The 22,793-nt window shown below is 35.7% G+C and overlaps 1 protein-coding gene across 1 annotated transcript in view; it reads right to left on the minus strand.

Annotated features, from left to right (window-relative positions):
* Window positions 1-22,793, minus strand: part of enah (ENAH actin regulator) — a 211,774-nt gene that overhangs the window by 78,557 nt on the left and 110,424 nt on the right. The window contains 2 exon segments of the mRNA XM_051925592.1: window positions 1,215-1,299; window positions 20,718-20,895. Of these exon segments, the coding sequence (XP_051781552.1) occupies window positions 1,215-1,299; window positions 20,718-20,895 (263 nt within the window).

A 22,793-nucleotide genomic window follows, 5' to 3' on the forward strand; every position in this document is an offset into this window, starting at 1 on the left:
TATAACAAAATGTATACTGTATATCCACGCAGTAAATGTACAGCATTTAAAAACAGAAGTTTCAGAGAAATGAGACTTGAAAGTCTCAAGTTAGTAAACAGGAGGATGGATTATGGTATATATTTGTATAATTTAGCATGGAGTCACATACCATATCACACATGACGACTGCAGTTGTCATGACTGAATGAGCGTTCATTGGTTGTTAACTTTCACACACAGAACAACATCCCTAGGACTACCAGCAAAGATTTTGTTGTGGGTGGTCACAGAACACTACAACTGAGCCTGCTAAGGGTGTCGCACATCAAAGCTCACTAAGATTATGCAAATATGTTATACTACTGAAAAATATTGAAAAATTGTGTAACGGCATGGGGGCTTTAGGAAAACTCCCAAAAACAGCTTCTGGAAATTTAAAAAAAAAAAAAAAAGTCAGGTAACTTATCAAATTAAAAAGTGATTAAACAAAACATGGCATGAAGATGGCTGCAGAACTGGAATACACAGAGAAAAACATGACTTTGATGTTTTATAATTGTTCTTTTCAAAGTTTTTATCTCCCTTGGTTCCACATAGATAGTAAGATATAAAGATTTCAAAGGATAATCCCTTGGCTCAACAGCTGCTTGAAGTAGGAGTCTAAGCAAGTGGCTGGTTACTTTATAATCATATTGCACCCAAAAAACAGACCACTGAAATTAGTGACTTTGTTAATGTAATTTTATGCATTACTATTTAAATGTGTATTTTAAAGTTACTTTTTCCAAGTAAAAAAAAAAATTCAATTGCATTACATTTAACAAACAATCCACAAAATGAGGTAATCTAATACGAAAGCTCACATACAGAATAAGCCTCCATAGGGAGCAGAGCTTTTCTCGGAACATAAGACATTAATATGGATACTTAAAGCAAAGCAAAAACACATAGGGCTTTAAAAGACTGTGGAAGAACTAAGAAATAATTCTGCAAACTAATAAGTACAGTAGCTGCTGCAAACGAAACAGGCTGTAAGTATAAAAAAAAAATTATCAGTAGAGGCATTTTTTTCTGACAGGGTTTGCGTTAATGTTTACATTTTCATAAGGGCAAATATAACTACCTTGCTGTCTTTCAAATGTATCCTGTTGCTCAGACAACACACAGTATCTCACAATATACCTGAGGTTTAGGAATTTTGCCTAATTAGTGCCTGTAAGAAAAACAGTTACCTCCTTTGCATTTCCAGCTCCTCTTGTGAAGGACCATTCTGTACATGAGGGGAGAGCTGAGAATTCTGTCGTGTCAATGTTGGACCTGAGATAAATATATAAACAAATTTATTTTTTTTAGTATACATCTTTTAAAAAGAGACTTTCAAAAACAAGACAATACTATGGTACATTAAATCTGTAAATCCAGAGCAGCATTTGTTAGAATTACTGGTTTGGACATGAGGCACACGTTTGGCAGACTACATACCTACCATCATCATTAAATAAAATATATAATTTTAAATGAGCACTTTAATGCATTACAAAAGTGGTTAGTACTATTGTACTTGCAGATTAAGCATCCTGGGTTTGAATCCTTCATCTGTTTACACAGTGTGAGGTGTCTGCACATCCTTACCATGTCCGTGTGGAGTTTATTAACCAGGTATCCCAGTGCTCCTGCTCTTGTGAATCCTGTCATACTTGGAAAATACTATACAACCAAACCTGAAGTGAATTAGGTCAGTAAGATAAAATCATATAGCAATAAACCCCTACAATAACTTCACAAATGACCGACATAAAAAATGTCATCAATTTCCTTCTTAAAAGGTTTACAAAACTGATATGGTGCCACAAGTTTTCAGGACTTAAAAAACAAGAAAATGTTCTTAAAAATGTAAGCATCTGTAAATATATATTAAGGCAACATACAAAATTACATAAAACTATTTTACAAAAGTTTTTCAGAAGCTTTTTTTTCCCAGCTTCAATGGCAAATATTTGGGTTACATGTAATTCTGAGAGATCAGGGCATGCTTGTTATGTGATTGCTATGTGATTTACCTCAATAAATTTTATAGAAAATCATTAGTATTAGAAAGATATCAATCCAAACATTCAATATTTTATAAAATAAAAATTTCCTCATGAATTATTAAGAAAAAGACTCCATTTACTTATAATGTTCATTTCCTCCTGGCCATGGTTACTGGGAGCTAAAGCCTAATCAAATTAATACACAATTGCTTTGCACATACAGTATGTACATAATTCAAAATAAAACTAAAGAAACCCCCTTTTTTATTAATTACAAATAAAAGATTTTAAGGTAATACCATGAACCTTAATATGTTTCTACAGACAGTTTTAAAAAGCAAACTAAACGTTTAACATATTAATTAAAATCAGAGCGCAGCTCAAGACTACACTGTAGAACTGAGCGTTTATAAAGTGATATCCTTTAGAAGATTCTGAACAAACAAACATGAATCAAAAGCAGAACACCTACATGAGAAGAGACACATATCATCCAGCTTATGGCAGCAGATGTACTGCCACATCCTTTTGCCACCATTCTGAGGCCTGAAGCCAATGTCTTCCAGAGAGTCCTCAGAGCCTAAATGAATCACCATTGCATTTATAATCTTCATTGAAAGCAGTTAGAAGCCGCTGGCTGTCCTCTAGCTGTATGTGACTAATTCACCATAAATAAGAGACTTGCAGTATAATATTACAGACTGATTTCAAGTAGATATATTTAATTTCCTAGAGTTTGAGCATAGCCTCTGCCTGCTGCTGTCATGCTATGACGATTGAGGGGAAAAAAAAAAGAAGAAAAAAAAAACATTCATGCTGCGCTTTGCATTTCTGGCCTCATACTAAATTATTCATAACGTGACTTGCAGAGGGCAAGTATCTATACCCTTCAAATCAAATGACAGTTATTTGAAAGTCAGAGAATAGAATCAAACAAGAAATACTACATATGTTTCAAAGCATTCTTTTGATTGAAAAAAAATGCAACAATATTTGTCTGCAATTAATCATTCTGCATATAAGCTGGGTAATGATCTTTTCATCAACCCTTTACTATGAAGGTTGATAAGCTAGAGAGGTTTATTAACTACAGTATCAGACTTTCATCGTAGATTTTCTAATGGTTTGTGGTGTTAAAATTACAACTTAGTTACAGAAGTATTACCATTTTAAAACTGTCCACAATTTGGCAATGACAGCAGTGCAGTAACAGCTAAACATGAAAACCCCTTTAAAAAGGTACAATGAAGCACTTGTTTAGGGAAAGGGCAAATGGCAAATACCAAGTGGGCAGCACTTGCGTCTTTAGCAATGAGGAAATCTACCAGTTTAGTTTTGAAACAACAAACCTTGAATAATTATGTATTAAACATGGTTCTGTCTCTGTTGGAGAAATGCTCTACTTATGTTTTTTATAAAGGTGTAATTGCATAAAGCATCAATAGTTTACAATATATTTAAACTGATTTGAACCAAACACACACCTACATAACTTCTCAAATAAATAATTTCCGGATGTCTTCACAATTTTGTTACTCAAATTAAAGCACATAAGTCAAATGGCTGCTTAGGTCCAGCATAATTTTATCTTGTCACTACAAATACAATAGAAAAATGTAGCCTGATTATACAGATGTATGTGTGGATGGGCTTTTAACTTGCCCTAATGGCTTCTAGAGTAATGTTTCATCCTATACCTGCCTTCTTTTGTGCAGGTTTATTTCTGCATTATGCCAGTTTTGTAGAGCTTTGTATCTCCATCCACTCATCATGTAATACTGTCAAGTGTTAAGTGTCTAAGCTTGTTATGCTGCAGTGATGGCACTGCCTTCACAAGCAATAGCAATAGCAAAGCTAACTGCCAAAAAGAAGCACGTTTTTAGTTTTAACTTTGTTGGTTTGGTCACTGTAAGTGAGAAGTTAAGAGTTCGATTCCTATTTGGGTATAAGCTGCCACAGGTAGAACAAGGCTGGTTATAATTTTCAATATAAGGATAACTCGACAAATAAATCTTGTTCAATTAGCCTACTTAAACTGGAAATTGACTTTGTAACTCACAAACTAGATTATACTGTAACTAGACATTAAGCCTGTTACAATAACGGGCGCTAGAACAGTAGTGCATAAACATTAGTAGGAACAGTCTATATTAAATGGCAAGGGGCCTTGACCTCGTTCTGTTTCATGTCTTAATTTTTTTTTTTGTCAAAAATATTTTTGCAAGAAGCCTAAAGTAAAATAATACTAAAAATAAAATAGAAACATATATGACAATACAGTAAGTATAATTAATATTGCCTTAGTGTAAAACTTTGTAACAATCTGTAATACACAATATCTGAAGAAGATATTTAGGAAAAATTTTCTATTTTTTTACCTCATGAAATTTTTCTACAAAATCTCATTATAGACAACATTTCTTGTAAATATTCTGTCTGAGTTTGGCAACAGTTTGCCTTGTTCAGGACCATCTACAACCTTGACAACAACATCTTGAAAACTTGTAACTCTTGACAATGCAACATATAACTGACCGTGGCTGAATACTGGTTCTGGCAAGTAAATGCCAACTTTTTGTAAGGTTTGCCCCTGAGCTTTATTAATTGTTATGGCAAAGGCTAATGTAACTGGAAATTGCCGCCTTCTTAAGGTAAAGGATAGCAACTGATGTAATGTGTGGCGTGCAGCTGATAATTGTGCCTGTTGCGTCTCCCCAGCAACAGATTTTATGTGCGCGAAAATGTGAATTTCCCATTGGGATTAATAAAGTATCTATCTATCTAAAATAAATCTACTTTTAAAAGTCATCCTATTGTAATATCATGAAAATTCGTATATTTAGAAAAAACCCTTCAACGACTGACACTTTACCGGGCCAAGCTTCTTAATCGCAAATTTGACATTCTCAGAGTGAACACTTGCACAACAAACAACACTAATCCCACCTCTTTGTGGAAGCTGGTCTCCGCGTCTCAGTACCCGATTGGATGTCTCGTGCCTTATGTTTTAGGTCTTACCTCATTTACCAAAATCGATTGGATCGTCCGCACGATATTTTATAGGTCCCGTCCTCTCTGTTTTGTGTGACGCGTCAGGTGGCCTTTGAAGCATCTGCTTTGAAGCATGTGGTCTCCGCGTCTCAGTACCTGATTGGATTTTTCGTGCCTTATGTTTTAGGTCTTACCTCATTTACCGAAATCCGATTGGATCTGCCACACGATATTTTATAGGCCCGCCCTCTCTGTTTTGTGTGACGCGTCAGGCGGCCTTTGAAGCATCGCACCGTGCCCCGCGCATGCGTACTTCACCAGAAGATGCACACAGGGGTTTTATTAAAGAGGATCCAATTGTACTAATTTGTGTTCAAACAATGCAATTTTAAGTAACTATCACTCTGAAGAGGGTTTCGAAACAATGTACGTTTTTAAGAAAGGTTCTGCAAACATCTATTATACAGTTTTTGTTTACTTGTATCAGAGTAAACATAGACCTGCTTGCAATCACAGCCCTTTTTTCAATAAAAAGAATAAAATGACTAAAAGATGCCAAACAAGTAAACAAAACAATCTATGTAAATATCTGTCTGCCTACCTATCTAGCTATATCTATACTTATTGCTCTATATCTATACCTATAAATAGACAGAAAACCACAAAGGGAGAAAATGAATCACATATCTTAAAATAGTCTTTTATTCCTGAGCTTATCAGGTATCATCACCAGAGGAAAATGATTAGACATATAGGAATCAAAGGAAATATATAGCAAATGGGGAAGGGAGGTAAGGTGGGTGTAAGAGGAGTGGATTTGAAAGTTGAGGTTTGGAGGGCCTTAGTCATAAAGCTATTTTTTTTATTATTTGGATGTTCTTCTTTATGACTAACACCATTTGAACCCAATCTTCTACACCATCTACAGTAAAGTGTTTTGTAAAGCATGTACCATGTGTTTTGCAATGCATTTTTTATTACAATAGATGGTGTGTTGCAAACATTAGCACAACTACTGAGAATCTTACAGTAAACACCATATATTTGTGGCAGGCAACATTTAAGTCTATTAAAGATTCTCCATTCAGTATAGTAAAATAACAGCAGGAATAAATCATGTAAATAAATATATCCCATTAGCAGTTATAAGGAAGGCACACTGGCCTCCCAGGACCAGAGTTTGTGACTCCCCCAGTCATACCATCAGTTACTTCCCTCTGTATGACAGTCAGCATTAAAATCTCCTTTACTAGGTTTTAGTGTCAGCTGTTTACTTTATCTGTTAGAATGGAAAATGCAACACATTTAATTAGTACAAGCAACTCGCACCTTGGAATGGGCCTATTGAGAACGATGCCCTTGAGTGAGCATGTCACAAGTGAAATTGTGGTTATTTTGGACAGCAGTTACACACATGAATTCATTACAACAAGGTGACACTTTTGCCTTTATACTTAAATATCTCAAAACCACAGTGACCATAAACTGGAGGAAGAAAAATTAAGAATGTTACGTCATTAAAAATCAAACCAGAAGTCACTCCTGAGCTCAGAAAGCTAGAAATGACCCCCATCGTGTACAGATGTTTACAAACAAAACAATAAAGAACCCATCCAGTAACACAGAAATTAAGGGTGAACTTTAAATGCATGTCATATAAACAAGTAATAATTTCAGAAGCTCACAAGTTATTTTTAGCACTTTTCTTGCATTTAAACTTTAAGAATTTGAACACCATGTGAGCATTTGTGTGTAAAAGGATTTTGAAAATTAAAATATGTTGTGACATTGTAAACATTTTTATTTGCATGACAGTGATATTGTTTCAATACAATGTATAGCTGGATTACTGAGAACAACTTAATCAGGCTTTCACACTATATATACCATTATAATTACTTTTAAGAAAGTGCTGGAGAACTTTTGTAAAGTGAAAATTCTTACCTAGTGTTTGCAACCTTTAGGAATAACAGATTTTGGAAGAATGAAAATAAATCTAGTTCTGATTACAAAAAAATAATTATGCTATTTTTAACATTAACATAAAAAAATAAAAGAAACAGGACTAAAAGATAGTAAGCTATCTGCTTAATGTTATTTGCATAACACTAATATGCACAAAAAAGGGTACTTTTTCAATTTAGAAATCAAATTTAATAAACAATCAGCCAAAATAGACATGAACAGTAATGGGGATGATTATTTCAGTACATCTTTAACCAAACAAGTATTCTATAGTATTACAGAATAGTTTTTTTTTCTTCCAGAAACAGAGAAATGACCTTTAATATTTTTTGCAGGCCTAGGTATTTATCTGAAAACCTTGTAACAAGTTTGAATATTAGTCATTTTTATTACCCAGTACAGGGATTTTCAAACTCGGTCCTGGGGACCTACTGAGGCTGCAAGTTTTTGTTCGAGCCAGCGTCATAATCGGTGACAACAACTGATAACACTGATCTCAATGAATTAGCTGGTATTTTTATTCCTCTTCTCTTATTCTACATTCAGAAAAGTATAACAGCATGATTTTTACATTTGTAAGACATTTAGAAATATTTGTTTTGTTGATTTCATCATTTCCCTTTCTCTGTGCAGTTTCCTCCCTTCACTGTATCTTAATAATGACAGTTAAAAATGAGCTGAGCAGACACCCAGGCAAACACTGAATCGTGAAAAGCTGCAACTACTTCAGCATTGGACCCACTAATTAGTAAATAACAAATTAATTAAATAATTAGAACACCTGGAAAAGTAGAATGAAAATCAAGATGAAAATATTAAGAAAAAAAAACAAAAAAACACCTTATTCCCATATACTTGCTTAATACATTTTAATACGGAAGCGAAGGTTTGTGATACGATTTGCATATTTGTAGTAGGAGATCCACAAAGGGAGAGAATGAATCACGTATCATAAAGTAGTTTTTATCTCACCTCTTTAGACCCCCCCCCGACCCCTCCCGCACACACTAAGCTACCCCCCACCCTAACACCCCCACATTTTGCTCCTGACGGCTCCTGGCAGGAGCTAAAAGCTCACGAATAAAAACTACGTCATGATACGTGATTCATTCTCTCCCTTTGTGGATCTCCAACTACAAACATTATATATTATATAATTTTTTTTTTTTTACCGAACTTGTTTTCTAATTTCTATATTGTTCCCAAAAAACAATCTTGGAAACAACAGCTCATTTAATTAGCCCAGGAGTCCAATTAAAAACAGAAGCTGGTTGGAACAAAAACCTGCAGCCATAATGGTTTGAAAACCCCTGACCTAGTAGATACAGTACCTCAATATATCAATGTATTTCAGATTAAGATATTTTGTATTAATTATCTTTATAAAAGATATATATACCTTTATTATACTTGACATGAAATAAACATATTAATGTTATTTTTAGTAGGAAGCAACAAAATATTGAAAGCTTTGCTTCAAGTTTTGTTTAAAAGATTAAAAAAAATAAACATTCGTTTACAGTTTTTTTGTTTCATTCTTAGGCCTAAATTACAATACACTAAAAGAAAATAGTGGAGGTAATAACTGAAGAATCTTCTAGTGCACTGTCTCATATGGAGATTTGTTGAATATTAAAGGGAAACTAGTTCTACACTAATTTATGGTATTTACTAGGGCTGCAACAACTAATCATCATAATCGATAATTGGTAATCGATAATTAAAAATGGCAAGTTCACTTTCATCAATTAGTTCATTATGTTATTTGGCTGAGTACATTGCGCCATGCAATTGCATCACTACTATATTCCGTTATGAGCGCATTTGAAAAAAGCTAGATGGTAAGCAAGACCCAGAAAAGACAATGTGATTAGAAAAGACAATATGATTTTAGGCTTCTAGAGTTTGGGAGCACTTTACTCTGTATGCAGGTGGGGGGGGGGGAAAAAAAAAAAAAAAAAGGAAAAGAGCTGCAAAAAATATATATAATATATACCTCATAAGCTATGAGAACACAACATTGATGCACAAACATTTCAATAGGAAGCATACTGTTACAGGCTCTATACAGAGGATCAGTACTTGCCGTCAAACCAGTAAGAATGATACTTCACCATTATGTGTGACAGAGAATGAGTGTGAGGTCAGTGTTTGCTAGACTACGCATTACAACATAACTTTCTGTTTAAGTGAGGAGTAATTGGAGTCAGCCCACTACATTGTGAATAAAACACTAGCAGATGCAACAAAATTTCATGATAGGCAACATAAAAAATGGGCCAACATGAGCTGATTAATCTAATTAGATAGATAGATAGATAGATAGATAAGATAGATAGATACTTTATTAATCCCAAGGGGAAATTCACACACTCCAGCAGCACCTTACTGATACAAAAAAACAATATTAAAGATTGATAATAATGCAGGTAACAACAGACAATAACTTTGAATAATGTTAATGTTTACACCCCCGGGTGGAATTGAAGAGTCGCATATTTTGGGGGAGGAACAATCTTCTCAGTCTGTCAGTGGAGCAGGACAGTGAAAGCAGTCTGTCGCTGAAGCTGCTCTTCTGTCTGGAGAGGACACCGTTTAGTGGATGCAGTGGATTTTCCATAATTGATAGGAGCCTGCTGAGCGCCCGTCGCTCTCTGGGGAGTTCTCTGCTGGGGAGAACTCTGTCTCTAGATGGAAGTGGGTTCATAAAAATGTAGCATTAGAAGGGGTACTGAGTATAAATCTAGCTCATTGTTTAGTATGCTTGTCCCATACTTTATAGAGTAATATATTACTTGTAAACTTTGGTGTCAGCAATTACATCATTTTGAAGAAAGTATGAAAGTTATCTAATTGACCACTGTTTCTCAAAGTGCTTCATATATAGGATCGAGTTTACCAATATCAAAGATACAGTAGACGACATACAGTCTACTATCACTTGTTTGTTTAAAATCTGTGTTGAAATGGCCACATTTTTTTACCGTGTTTAAGTGGATAGTTAGAACCGCTATCTTATGGATCAAATGTCTTTGGCTCAATTCTAGCTCCCAATCATTTTCTTTGTAAAGTCTGAACAATCCCCACACATCTGTATCGATTTTCCTCCCATATTCTGAAAATGTGAATGTTAGGTTAATTGGTAATTGCAAACTCAGTGAGTTACAGCAGTCTAAACTTAAACTTTTTGAATGGTGCCCATTACAATATTTTCAAGCTACGTATACTTCTCAAGTATATCATTTATTAAAAACTAAACAAAGATGAAAGTATAATTTGTAAACTGTAATAAATCAAAATACAAACCACAGTCAATGAGTTGACTGACAGCTAACATGCCACACCAGATTCTGTAGCAGCTGGACAGCATAGTATGATTTTTCCAGAAAAGACCTGGCTAGTCTACTGAAATATTTTATTTTAGAAGTTGGACAGCCCATGGGGTTACCACAAAAGATATGAAAGGGGAGGGCAGAAGTGGGCCAAGAATCTTTTAAGAGACACGAAGATCAAACTGTTGACAAAGCACTGTAAGAAAAAGAAACTGAGTGACTGATCTCCTATGGATTCATTGAAGACAATTAGATCTGAGCAAAGTGCTTGTAGTTATTATTGTATGTCCGTGGCCGTAAGAGACGGGAAGTTCAAATGGATTTTTTTGGAGGTTGGGGAGCTGCCTGATTTTTAACAAAACAGTAAGCATGGCTGAATAAAGGAAGGGCTAAACTGCTAAGGCAACCAATCACTTTCAGTCTTAGTTCTTACAACAATATTTTGCTGTGACATAAGCAGAATGCAACATGAATAACACACACACAAACAAAAAAAGAAATTTCAATGCTTTTAAATGAGAGACAACATAATGCTCAGGCAAAAACATTCTGTATACAGTAATCCCTTGCTACTTCGCGGTTCACTTTTCGCGGATTCACGACTTCGCGAGTTTTTAAATACAAGTGATTGCCCGCCTATCGCAGAAGTTATGTTCCAGACCCATCAGCAACAGGAGAAAATCTGCGATATAGAAAGACCATATAAATAAACATTTTTATAGTTTAAGCCTTAAAATACCCATCCCACATGCTTTAAACACATGCAAACTTATAAAACACACTTTGTTAACACATATGATATGTGGATGTCGGGCTAAGGATATGAGTAACATCTCACTATTATAAAACATTTTAACTTCACGCAAGACAAGACAGTGAGACAGGAAAATTGGTGATGTACAGGCTTCTAAATTATTGACACGCAGAGCGACAAGCAGCACAAAGCCAGCAAAGTCCACTTCTCCTTAGCGTTCATTCAGCTCCCCACCCCCTTGACAATGCGAAGTGGCAGGAGCGTACTGCGCTTCCGGGGAGGGGGGGTTTGAGCGAAGGTGCTTTCAGCTCTCACACACCCACACTCCTCGTGCAGAGCGACAAGCAGGCATTTTGGCAGAAGCAGCACAAAGTCCATTTCTGCTCAGCGTGAGTTCAGCTGCCCCCCTTCACAAAGCGAGTGCAGACACATTGATGTCTGATCGCTGCGCGTAGTGTGCAGTGTTGGTCTGAGGTGTTTAAGAATGTAGAAAGTGTTTAAGAGCATAGGAAGTGTTTATAAGAGCGTGGGAAAGGTTAACAAGAGAGTGAGAAAGGTTTATAAGAGTATGGGAAGGGTTTATAAAGCCTTAAAATATGTATAAATAATAAAATAAATATAGGTCGCTACTTCGCGGATTTTCACCTATTGCGGGGGGCTCTGGAACGTAACCCCCGCGATAGGTGAGGGATTACTGTATTAGTAATTGAACATTTTATGTAAGAAACCTGTAGGCATGTTAAAACTGTGTGTAATAAATAAATAATACTAATGTACCTAAGTAATTATTCACTGTATTCACACACAGACACCAGCTCACATTTGCAGATCATTGGTGGTGTGTAAACCACCCTTTGAAACGCACTATAGGCAACATGCTGAAAGAAGTAAAGGGCTCAATAGTGGCAAAAGCATGGTATGTATACAGATGATGTCAGAGAAGTACGTAAGTGAATAATGAAGCATCTGATAAAAGATTCAAGACTATGCAGGGTAAAAATGATCACTTTAATATGCTTCAGTTGTTAAGCATGAAGCCAGTCTTAAAGGATGATCTAAAAAAATTTTTTTTTGTTACTTTAATCTCGTGCTTTCATGTAGACTGCAGATGACAAAGTTCCATATACAGTATAACAGTGGCCTATGGTAACCAACAGTGCAGTAAACCATATCAAAAAATCTCACATTACTTGTGTCACATAATCCACACGTAATGTCATCCAGTTACATGCTTACAACCTCCCAAACCCATGTATTTTTTACTAAAATATTCTTAAACCACCTCCAAAAAGTGCTTTCATGAACAAAAGTGGAATGTGATCAGTAGTGATTATCGGCGAAATTCACCAAAGTGCGTTCAGCAGTAAATATGTTGTGTTCCCCGGTGACTTACTTAATCGAATGATTTCCTGGAAAATTGCTGTGCAGCAGCTTAGACAAACATTTTTCCCCAGCATCCCATGATGCTCTACAAGCCCAGCATCAGAGCTGTAGCAGCCACATGCAGAACTTTCATACATGTCTATTGTAAGACTGTTGCTGATCTGCTTCACATATTTGTTATGTCAAATGCAGTAATTTCATTTGAGGGGAACATTAGATAACCATAAACAGTACTGCCACCAGATGTAGAACTCTGATCTCTGGGCAGCACCACATGGCTAATTTGCATGCATAATCAGCCATAAGCCCAATTACACCCTCAAAACAAGCCTTAAGGGAGCAGGCACATTCTTCGAAAGCACAGCAGACCCTGTGAAATAACAAAATATTCATTACTATTTAAAAGATGTTTGTTTGTTTCTTCATTTAGGAAAACAGTGCAAAAAAATCTACAAAGATACATTGAAATCTGGCTCCGGGCACAGTTGTATCTAAGAATGGAATGAACCAGTCCCATGCTGCCACTCCATGGCCAATGTCTGCCCCAAGCTTGGAACTCTGATCACAATGATCTATATTTTTTTTCATTTATTTGTTATACTTTCTTATACAGTATTTTGTTTGTGTGTTCATGAAAACACAATGAAGTCATTTCCATGGGTCTTGCTCATCACTAGTTCTCAGACACACCCAAGCATTTGAATTGAAGACTCCCCCCATCTAACCTCATCCATCAGTCAGGAATCCTGCCCAGTGACATCTTTTTCATTGGCCAATATTGCTCTTCACGTGAGATCAACAAAAATCTAGCTCTGGACGATTTGTAAAACTAAAGATTAAAAACTGAAGAAAACATCACCAGGAAGAATATATGCCTCATACTTGTGCATATCTGCACTGCTCCAACAAGCAAATGGTCAACTCACATCTTTGCAGTTTCACAGACAGCTGGTAAAAATCCAGGTGATGCTCACCACTATGAAAAATAATCTAATGACAGGAGAAGAGTCTACATACAATTCAAATGCTCTCTGGATTCTGACCGTGTTGCATTTTCATTTGCAAAAGCATTTTTTTTCCTCAAAGATGGTTTGTTTAACAATATTTTAGTACAAATACATGTGTTTGGAATGTTGTGAGCATACAGTATGTCTGAAAACTCTGACATATGGATTATGCAACACGAGTAACCCGAGATCTTTTCGTGGACATCTTTGGTATTGTTTGCTGTTGTGCAGAACTGGTAACTATAGACAACTATTATATCCAACTTTGTTATCTCCATTCTACATGAAAGAATGAGATTTAAAATTTATCTCAGACATCACTACAAACTACATGGGATAACATTATAAAATTTTACTTTATGAATGGAGTATTCTTTTAAGTGGATTCAGCAAGCAGAGACAAACAACTGAGTGAAAAAGTAGGTGGACAGAATGAAGGTTGAGTAAGAGAGAAAAGTGATTGTGGTAAACTAATCAATGATAATGTTCAAGAACATGAAAAGAAAAGAAACTGAAAATCGGCAAAAAACCAAGCTAGGCAAATTTTAAAAGTAAAAGTAAGTTTCATTACTTGTTGAGCACGATCAGGTGAAAATTGATAATGAGTAATAACTAGGTGGTACCGTAAAAGAAAAAAAAAATCTTAGTGAAAAATTAACACCATAGCTACAGCTGTTAGCTGTTCACTTTTACAGAATAATTCGCACTTAGCTTTTGCAACTTCAAAATAATCATTTCATGAAAATGAAGGTCTGGACCCTTTAATCTCAGAGCTAGAAGGATGCTTTTCATAGAGTCCTTAATTACTTAATGCCTACCACATATTACATTGTGAAATTACAAAAAAGGGAAAATGCAAGCACTGACAGATTTTTCTTTCAGACAACTAGAATCTGACTTTAACAAGTATAGATGCTTCCTTAATCACAAATTATCAAACCAATTGTATAGCCTTTAGTTAAGTTTTAGGATTTACAAAAGAACCTTACGACAAATAAATTAAAATGGCAAAGATAAAAAGAGCTTGTATTAGACTCTTGTTTTCAGTACAATCCACAGTATAGTAGAATGTTGAAAGGAATTAAACATTGTTGATGTTAAATTGATTATTTGAATGATATAAAGGAGATCTCAAATTGTAAATCTGAATATGAGCTTTGTAGCTGTACATCATACTGAGGAGTTTACTTTGACTTGTCAAGTCTTATAATAAGCTTTAGTATACAAAACAAAATCACATGCTGTAAGCAGAGTACACAGAAACATTCGATCCTCAAATATGCTGACCTCTTTCAAGACCTTGTGTTTGTTTAGAACGGAAATCTCTGCAGTGCATCACAAGATTGCTAATAAAAGTAAAGCAGCATAGATACAACTTCAGACATCTTATAATTGGCTTAAAAGCAATATATATTCATAACAGATAGAATTTCACACCACAAGCTGTGAAGATGGTCATTTTTGACTGCAGACTTAGACAACATGCAAAGCTTGCTATTTTCTTAAAAAAAAAAAAAAAAGTTCACTATATTCTACATACACTATAAAATTAAGTTAATCCACAATACACAGTGCCATAGCAAGTAGTACCCTGTATGCATGAGAATCAAATGTGTCATGAAATAAGCAAAGCTACATAAAAACCTTTCTACTTTTAAATTATTATTTAATTGTAGAGAAATACATTAATATATTAACACTAAATCATTTTCAGTGTCAGACCTGAAGAGCATCTAAAATATGACTGCTACTACAAGAGATGCACAAATATGAAATAGTATAGCTTCTTGAAAGCAAACAGAGTAATACATTTTATTTAATTTAAATAATGCATCAAGTATAATGTATGCTACTTACTCCTCAAAATAAAAGTAGCCTTGCTGGTCTTCTGAATAACAAAAGGAGGCACGTGAGGAACTGGCATAATTTATTCCAAAATTTAAAAAGACCATTAAAAGTAAAAAATAAAATAAAATAAAATAAAGTAACGAGTTCAACAAGCTAGAAATTATAACTTGAAAAAAAATAGGTACTCTTTCTAAAGAGTTTATAATATTAGGGGGGAACAAAATGTAAACAAGCAATCAAGCATTGTAGTTCATTTAGCTCCCTCCACTATGATGCATTCCTGATGAGGGCTTCCAAAAGATTATCTTCCTGTGAAGTGACGGTCATAAATAAAGCAACAGGCTTAGACACTTCACCAATGAGAAGAGTTTTGTGAAGCACTAATATAATGCTGATGAAGTCAGAGTGTAACTTGGTAGATTAACCGCTAAACACAACAGATGACAGTAAGACAGTGCTAAAGCACATGAGGTCACAAAGTGTCTACATAGTATAACGATGACGATCAATATTTTAATGTTGGCCACCAGAGTTCAAACATTGTAGTTTGACTATTTAAAATAATATTTCTTTTTAATGAATTTACTGCATGCCAAAATGATGAAAATCTATAATCAATGTCTAAGAAATTATTATGATGAGGATTGTGTAATTAGCTGGCCAGAACAACCTACATGATCAGGATACACAGGATGTTTGTGTTTTGTATTTTATATATATGATGTTTTTATTTTTATATATATTATATATTAAAAAATAAAACAACTGGGAAGAAAAGCAAATTAAATGGTTTCTTCACGGGCACACAGTGAAGCAGAGGAGGAAACTAAATCAAATGTTGCTGCTTTCAAAGTCACACTGCTTATATATGCCTGAGTAATTAGCTTTAATGTGGACATGACTGATTCAGTTTTTTTATTTTTTTATTTTAAGTAATACTGCCTAGGTTAAAAGATTCCCCAATCTATAGAAACATCCACTTTATTCAAATCAAGCCTGCAAGTATAATGTTTAAAGTCATACATATTAATAAAAATGTGAATCAGCACCTGTCAAAGTGTTTCCTTATTCCATTTATTAAATGGTATAGCACTTTAGTACTGTTTATATATCTTTTGCATAATTCTGACAATAAGTACAGTATTAATGTTAGGCTATATATTGTGTCAGAATGCACTGGCAGAAAATAATAAGTTTGTACTGCAAAAGAAGCCACACCTAGTAATGAACAAATCACAGACCAGTAAATATGTGTATAAATAAAAATGGCTACAATAAGCAACAGGTTACTGAAAAAGATGCAAATTACACAACCTACTATTCTGAAAAAAAGTACTTCTATGGAAAAGTAGCTCACATTTTTTTTTTTTTAAACCAGACCTTCTGCAAATCAACCAGGCCTATCACAGACTTTCTTTACATTGCAAAATGTAATATAAGGAACAGTGCACTGTAGAGAAAGTTTCACAAAGACAAAGATGGTTTGAAAGGAAATGTGAAGAAACTCCCAGTAATGTGTCTAGTAAAAGAACTGTCATTTAGGGCAAGAGTCAGTCAGCAATACTAAAACAACAACAAATGACTGAGGTAATTGTTTGTTTGTTCAGGTGAGCTGAAAGAGAGAATCAGAAATGTACCTGTGATACTGCCCTAGGGCCCTTTGGGGACCTGAAAAAAATATTAAGGGGCCAACCTATAATCTATTACAAAAACCTATCAGAATTACATAAAAATCTGATCTTCAAAGCATTCTAAACAATGTTACATAAACATGATATTGATATGAAGGATTAAACAGGAGTCATGTACGGAACAAAGGTCACTGGTAAAGCGTCAAAAGCTTGAAAGAAGCTGAGCTATTTACATAAATGTGTGCATGCAGGTTCACACAGAGAAGCAGCTTAACTTACATCAAGACTGCTAAAAGAGTATAATAAAAGAGGAACGTTTCTTAATCAAAAGTGAACTTATCTATCAATGGTTTATAACACCATGATCATGACATCAAGTCATGCCCAATTTGTTTGTAAATGATTAAAAGGGAACATGCCATGTAAAGTAAAACACCCATTTCTTAAAATCTTGCTCAGCTCAAATACTTGCATGCTTTAAAACACCCAAGTACAGTGCTTTTGGTAAAACAAAAAAAGATACATCATTAGCCACGGAGAAAACACAACATACAGTAAACTAATAATGTGCCATTTTTTTCCCCAAAAGAAGGTACGGTTGTGCACCAAAAGAGATTTAAAGTGTGGAACCAGCACTGAAGCTAAATGCTTTTAAGTAACAATTCAGACATTTTGTGCACACCTGATTAGGCTTGGTGACAAACACCAAAACCTAACAAGACAGACAACTTTCACTTTAAATTTATGTCCCCTTTCAAGTTGACATATATGATGAGTTGAAACTTTTTGCTAGCAAACAAGCAATTCTGGTCATGTTTATGTCTCTTACTGTGTACTGCACATAGTCAAGGTGGAAAATGGCAGACAAGGGAGAAGATGTGAAAAATCATCTTGAACAGAGGAAACAGGGCTTCTGTCGAGCACAAAACTAGGGGTGAAAACACAGTGTGTGTGATAATATACTGTACATCATCGCCTAATTTGAAATAAATGCTGATGCATTTTTAATCCAGCACTTGTGGTGTGTCACCACAAAAGCAAGTTCCACAATTTATATGTAATGAATGGGTACACAGTTCAGGCATAAAGGTCAACCTTGCTTGCAATCTATAAAACAAATTTAAAAAATACACAACTGCATGCATTCTTAAAAGAAATCCTGGCAATAATTCCCACTTGTCCCAATTCTTTTTGTGTCTCTGGTCACTATGTACACACACAACCACATGCACACACTGACTGGAGCTATTATTGCCACAACAGTCAGTATCCTACATCAACAAAGACATCCTTGATGGTCACCTTAGCATGTGCATAACAGAATCTTCAATACATTTCTTGAGGATTTTTGTTTTAAGCCACAAACAGCTGGCAAATGTTAGCAAATCATAATGTCCAGGATTCGACTTGGAGGGGCTTGGGGGGTAGGAAAGGTTGTACAATATCTATATTCTTACATGTTAGACACATAACAGTAATATATTCCACCAAGTACAATTCAACATTGATGTGAATAGGAAATATCTGAAAATTAAATTCATTAATTCCTGTCATCCCAAGATGCAGTCCAGCCTATACACCGCCTGTGTTCTGAACCTGATCATTCTAATTCAGGGTGGCAGAACTGGGGACCAGATCGATCTCATCAGCATCTGGTGCAAGTCAGGAGGCAACAAGTGATGGAGCTGCTGGCCACTGAAAGTTCCACATGCCCCACAACCTTAACCACTTTATGTAACCTCCATGTATTTGGGATATGCGAGAAAAACTGAAGTACCTGGAGTAAAGCCACAAAGAGACAGGAAGAAGGTAAAAATTTCACACAGACAAATAGCAGGCTGGCATTCAAATTCAGTTTCCAAGAACTGGCTAAAGTAGCACTAACTGCTGTCTCATTGGGATTGTTGCACCTGAAACTTGTAACACACAACCAAAAGGTATACTAAAACATATTGTGCTAATAAAAAGTGATGCACAATTTGTCTTTGCACAGTTATGATAAGGGTATGACAATAAGAAAAGTTGGCACCTGTTAGAGACCTCTGGTGATGAGTCACAGCATTTAGTAAATTTTGCTCATGTTTATTTTAGTTGAATGTAGTATTCACGAGGCACTCATAATATGTTGTAGCTAACAAGCAAGCTCACTATTTTAAGGTAGTGAGGACTCACTTAATAAAAAGCATGCCAAGCACAGAAGAATTTGATTTTGCTTCTGAGTTACAACTGTACAAAGACAAGCTTCAAAATAGCAAATTCATGCCTAAATTATTATATTTATAGGCTCCCTTCAAGGCATTCAAGGACATTGTACAGAACACTTTAATAGCTATAGTCACAATACAGAATAAATAAAAGTACAGTTACTATAAAACCAGTTAATTAAAATTAAATATATTGACTAAAATAAGCAAGATTAAAGAGGTTTCTCTTAAGGCTTGATTTAAAAGTAGGAAGAAAGTCAATGTTATGGATGTCTTGTGGGAGGAAGTTCCAGAGACAAGAGGCCACACGGCTGAAAGTTCTAAACCCCATAGTAGTAGAGAAGGAGGATGCAAGACTACAGGAAGGAGCAGAGATATGAAGAAGATCAGAGAGATATGGAGGTGTCAAATTGTGAAGGGTTTTGAAAGTAAAAAGCAAAATCTTATAGTCAGTGTGATATTTAACAGGGAGACAGTGAAGCTGCTGAAGGACAGGAGTAATGCATTCCATGGAAGGAGTTCTGGCAATGATACGAGCAGAAGCACTTTGAACCATTTGGAGTTTGTGAGAAAGACAAGAAAAGACAGAAATACAATAATCAATAGGAGATGTAGCCAGAAAATGTACAAGAATAACAGTGCTATTAGCTGTAAGAAACAGGCACAGAGCACTAATGTTATGCAGCTGTAAATATGCAGGCCGAGTGATATTATTACACAAACATTATTATTATTAGGATTATTATTATTATTCACAAACAATTGTTGAATCTTCAAAAATTTGTAACGGAACAAATGTTACAGCTGAGATTTCCGCAGCAATCCTCTTAAGTTTGAAAGTGGGATCAAAAAGTATCATACAATATACATAACAAAATAAACATGAGAAAAACAGATTTTTTCACGTGTATCTTCACCAAAGAATACAGCAGATCACATAATGAAGTTCTCTACAAAAATCAAGTTCAGCAATTAAAAATTAAACCATATAGCTAAGTTCACAAACGTTAACAAAAGACCGATGTTACTACAGTATGTTATTATTAGCATAATTTTATATATTTGGTTAATGCCTAGGTCAAGAAAAACTGGATAGATTAAGTGACATAAATCGTAACTATTGCACCAGCAAATCAAACACGCAAGTGTATTATCACAGAAAAACAACATCTCCTACAAAATCAAAAACTGTGGAAGAGTGAGAAATAAGCATATTCAAAGAACACTGTAAGATGTCATTTTCTGAGAACAACAAAACAAAGCTCCAATATTTAATTTCCTCAACAACTTCAGACATGTATAAATGAGCTGAATGAACTATTAATCTCCTGAGATTTCACACAGCACTAGATGTTTATCCAAGTGGAAAAGTCAAAGGGTCTAAATGGGTCTCTATCATAACATTTAAATAATCTTCTAAATCATCTTAATAAACTTAAGGTATGTTTCTTGAAGCAAGGAAAAAGGAAACCATTGTCAAAGCATTTAGTCTGGAATTTACACACAGCTATTTTCTACATGGGCAGGTGCAGATAGTTACCTGAATATTTAATATATTTAAAACAAGACAAAAAAAGCATCCCATACCTGAATCTTGTGAATTTAACACTTCCAAGGCATGCATCATGGCACTAGCAAATACATTGGCATCCTCTTTGCTTCCAAAGTTTAGACCATAAACTTGTCTGGCATCTCGCCACTGATGAAAGGTCTGGGTTGCTTGATTGTATTTAAGTCCCTTAGGAATGGCACAATTTATAACCACCTGAAAAAGAAATCAATGTGTTATGCAAAGAAATCCTCAAGAAAAAAAATAAGCAAGAACAGAGAGACATCTATCTGCAAAATAATGTCAAATACAAAGGAACTAAACATTCAAAATTAAGTATAACAGAATTTAAACTTCCTATCAATAAACTACTAAAAGTGTATTACTAAATCCAAATCTTGCTACCATGGTCTAGGCCACAAACATAATTAGGACTTGGTAAGCCCAAAAGAAGCACTTTGATGAAGATTCCTCAATCTCCCTAAGTATAGAAAGAAAATTGCTTAGTTATTTTAAAAGTACATTATAGAAGAGATTAAAAAAAAGTTGAAATGCAAAAACTTTTTATTAAGAAATGTATTTTAATAAAGCAGACATTTGTCTAGACTGCTTAAGTATCCATCAGTCAGATGAAGCATATTATTAATAAAGGGAAGTCAAAGAGTTTTTGTGCTCTGTGATCTAACTGATCACTGAAGGGTATTAAAGGTTGTGGAACACCATCTACAGCTCTGCATCAAGACCTTGAAAAGTACTTTACAGGCGAGGAAATGCTGATTCAGAACTGCACCAGCAAAGGCTCATTTTTACAGATTCTAAATGGCCATACCATACCAGCAAGAGCAATTTGTTTCAATATAAAAGCGTTACATATACATATATACATAAATATATATATATATTTTTTTTTTTTGATGGAAACGAAAATTATCAACCTACAGAGGGCTGAATTCAAAGACACCCTGAAAATCAAAGTGAAAAAATGATGCGGCAGGCTAGTCCATTTTGCAGAAATTTCTTTGCAGCAACTCAAAATCGTACTCAGTAGTTTGTTTGGCCCCCACGTGCTTGTATGCATGTCTGACAACGTCGGGGCATACTCCTAATGAGATGACGGATGGTGTCCTGGGGGGAGATCCTCCCACATCTGAACCGGGACATCACTGAGCACCTGAGGTGCAACCTGGCGGCATTGTATGGACAGAAACATAATGTCCCAGAGGTGTTCTATTGGATTTAGGTGAGGCGACAATGGGGGTCAGTCAATGCTGTAAATTCCTTCATCCTCCAGGAACTGCCTGCATACTCTTGCCACATGAGGCCGGGGCATTGTCATGCACCAGGAGGAACCCAGGAACCACTGCACCAGCATAGGGTCTGACAATGGGTCCAAGGATTTCATCCCGATACCTAATGGCAGTCAAGGTGCAGTTGTCTAGCCTGTAGAGGTCTATGCGTCCCTCCATGGATATGCCTCCCCAGACCATCACTGACCCACCACTAAACTGGTCATACTGAACAATGTTACAGGCAGCATAATGGTCTCCACGGCTTCTCCAGACCCTTTCATGTCTGTCACATGTGCTCAGGGTGAACCTGCTGCTATCTGTGAAAAGCACAGGGTTCCAGTGGTGGACCTGCCAATCCTGGTATTCTATGGCAAATGCCAATCGAGCTCCACGGTGCCAGGCAGTGAGCACAGGGCCCACTAGAGGATGTCGGGATGTCAGGTCACCCTCAAAGTCTGTTTCTGATTGTTTGGTTAGAGACATTCACAACAGTGGCCTGCTGAAGGTGATTTTGTAGGGCTCTGACAGTGCTCACCCTGTTCCTCCTTGTCCAAAGGAGCAGATACCAGTCCTGCTGATGGGTTAAGGACCTTCTAATGCCCTGTCCAGCTCTCCTAGAGTAACTGCCTATCTCCTGGAATCTCCTCCATGCCCTTGGGACTGTGCTGGGAGACACAGCAAACCTTCTGGCCAAGGCAGGTATTGACATGCCATCCTGGAGAAGTTGGACTACCTGTGCAACATCTGTAGGGTCCAGGTATCACCTCATGCTACCAGTAGTGATACTGACTGTCGCCAAATGCAAAACTAGTGAAAAAACAGTCA

The sequence above is a fragment of the Erpetoichthys calabaricus genome, chromosome 3 (assembly GCF_900747795.2).
Source record: "Erpetoichthys calabaricus chromosome 3, fErpCal1.3, whole genome shotgun sequence".
Classification (NCBI taxonomy): domain Eukaryota; kingdom Metazoa; phylum Chordata; class Cladistia; order Polypteriformes; family Polypteridae; genus Erpetoichthys; species Erpetoichthys calabaricus.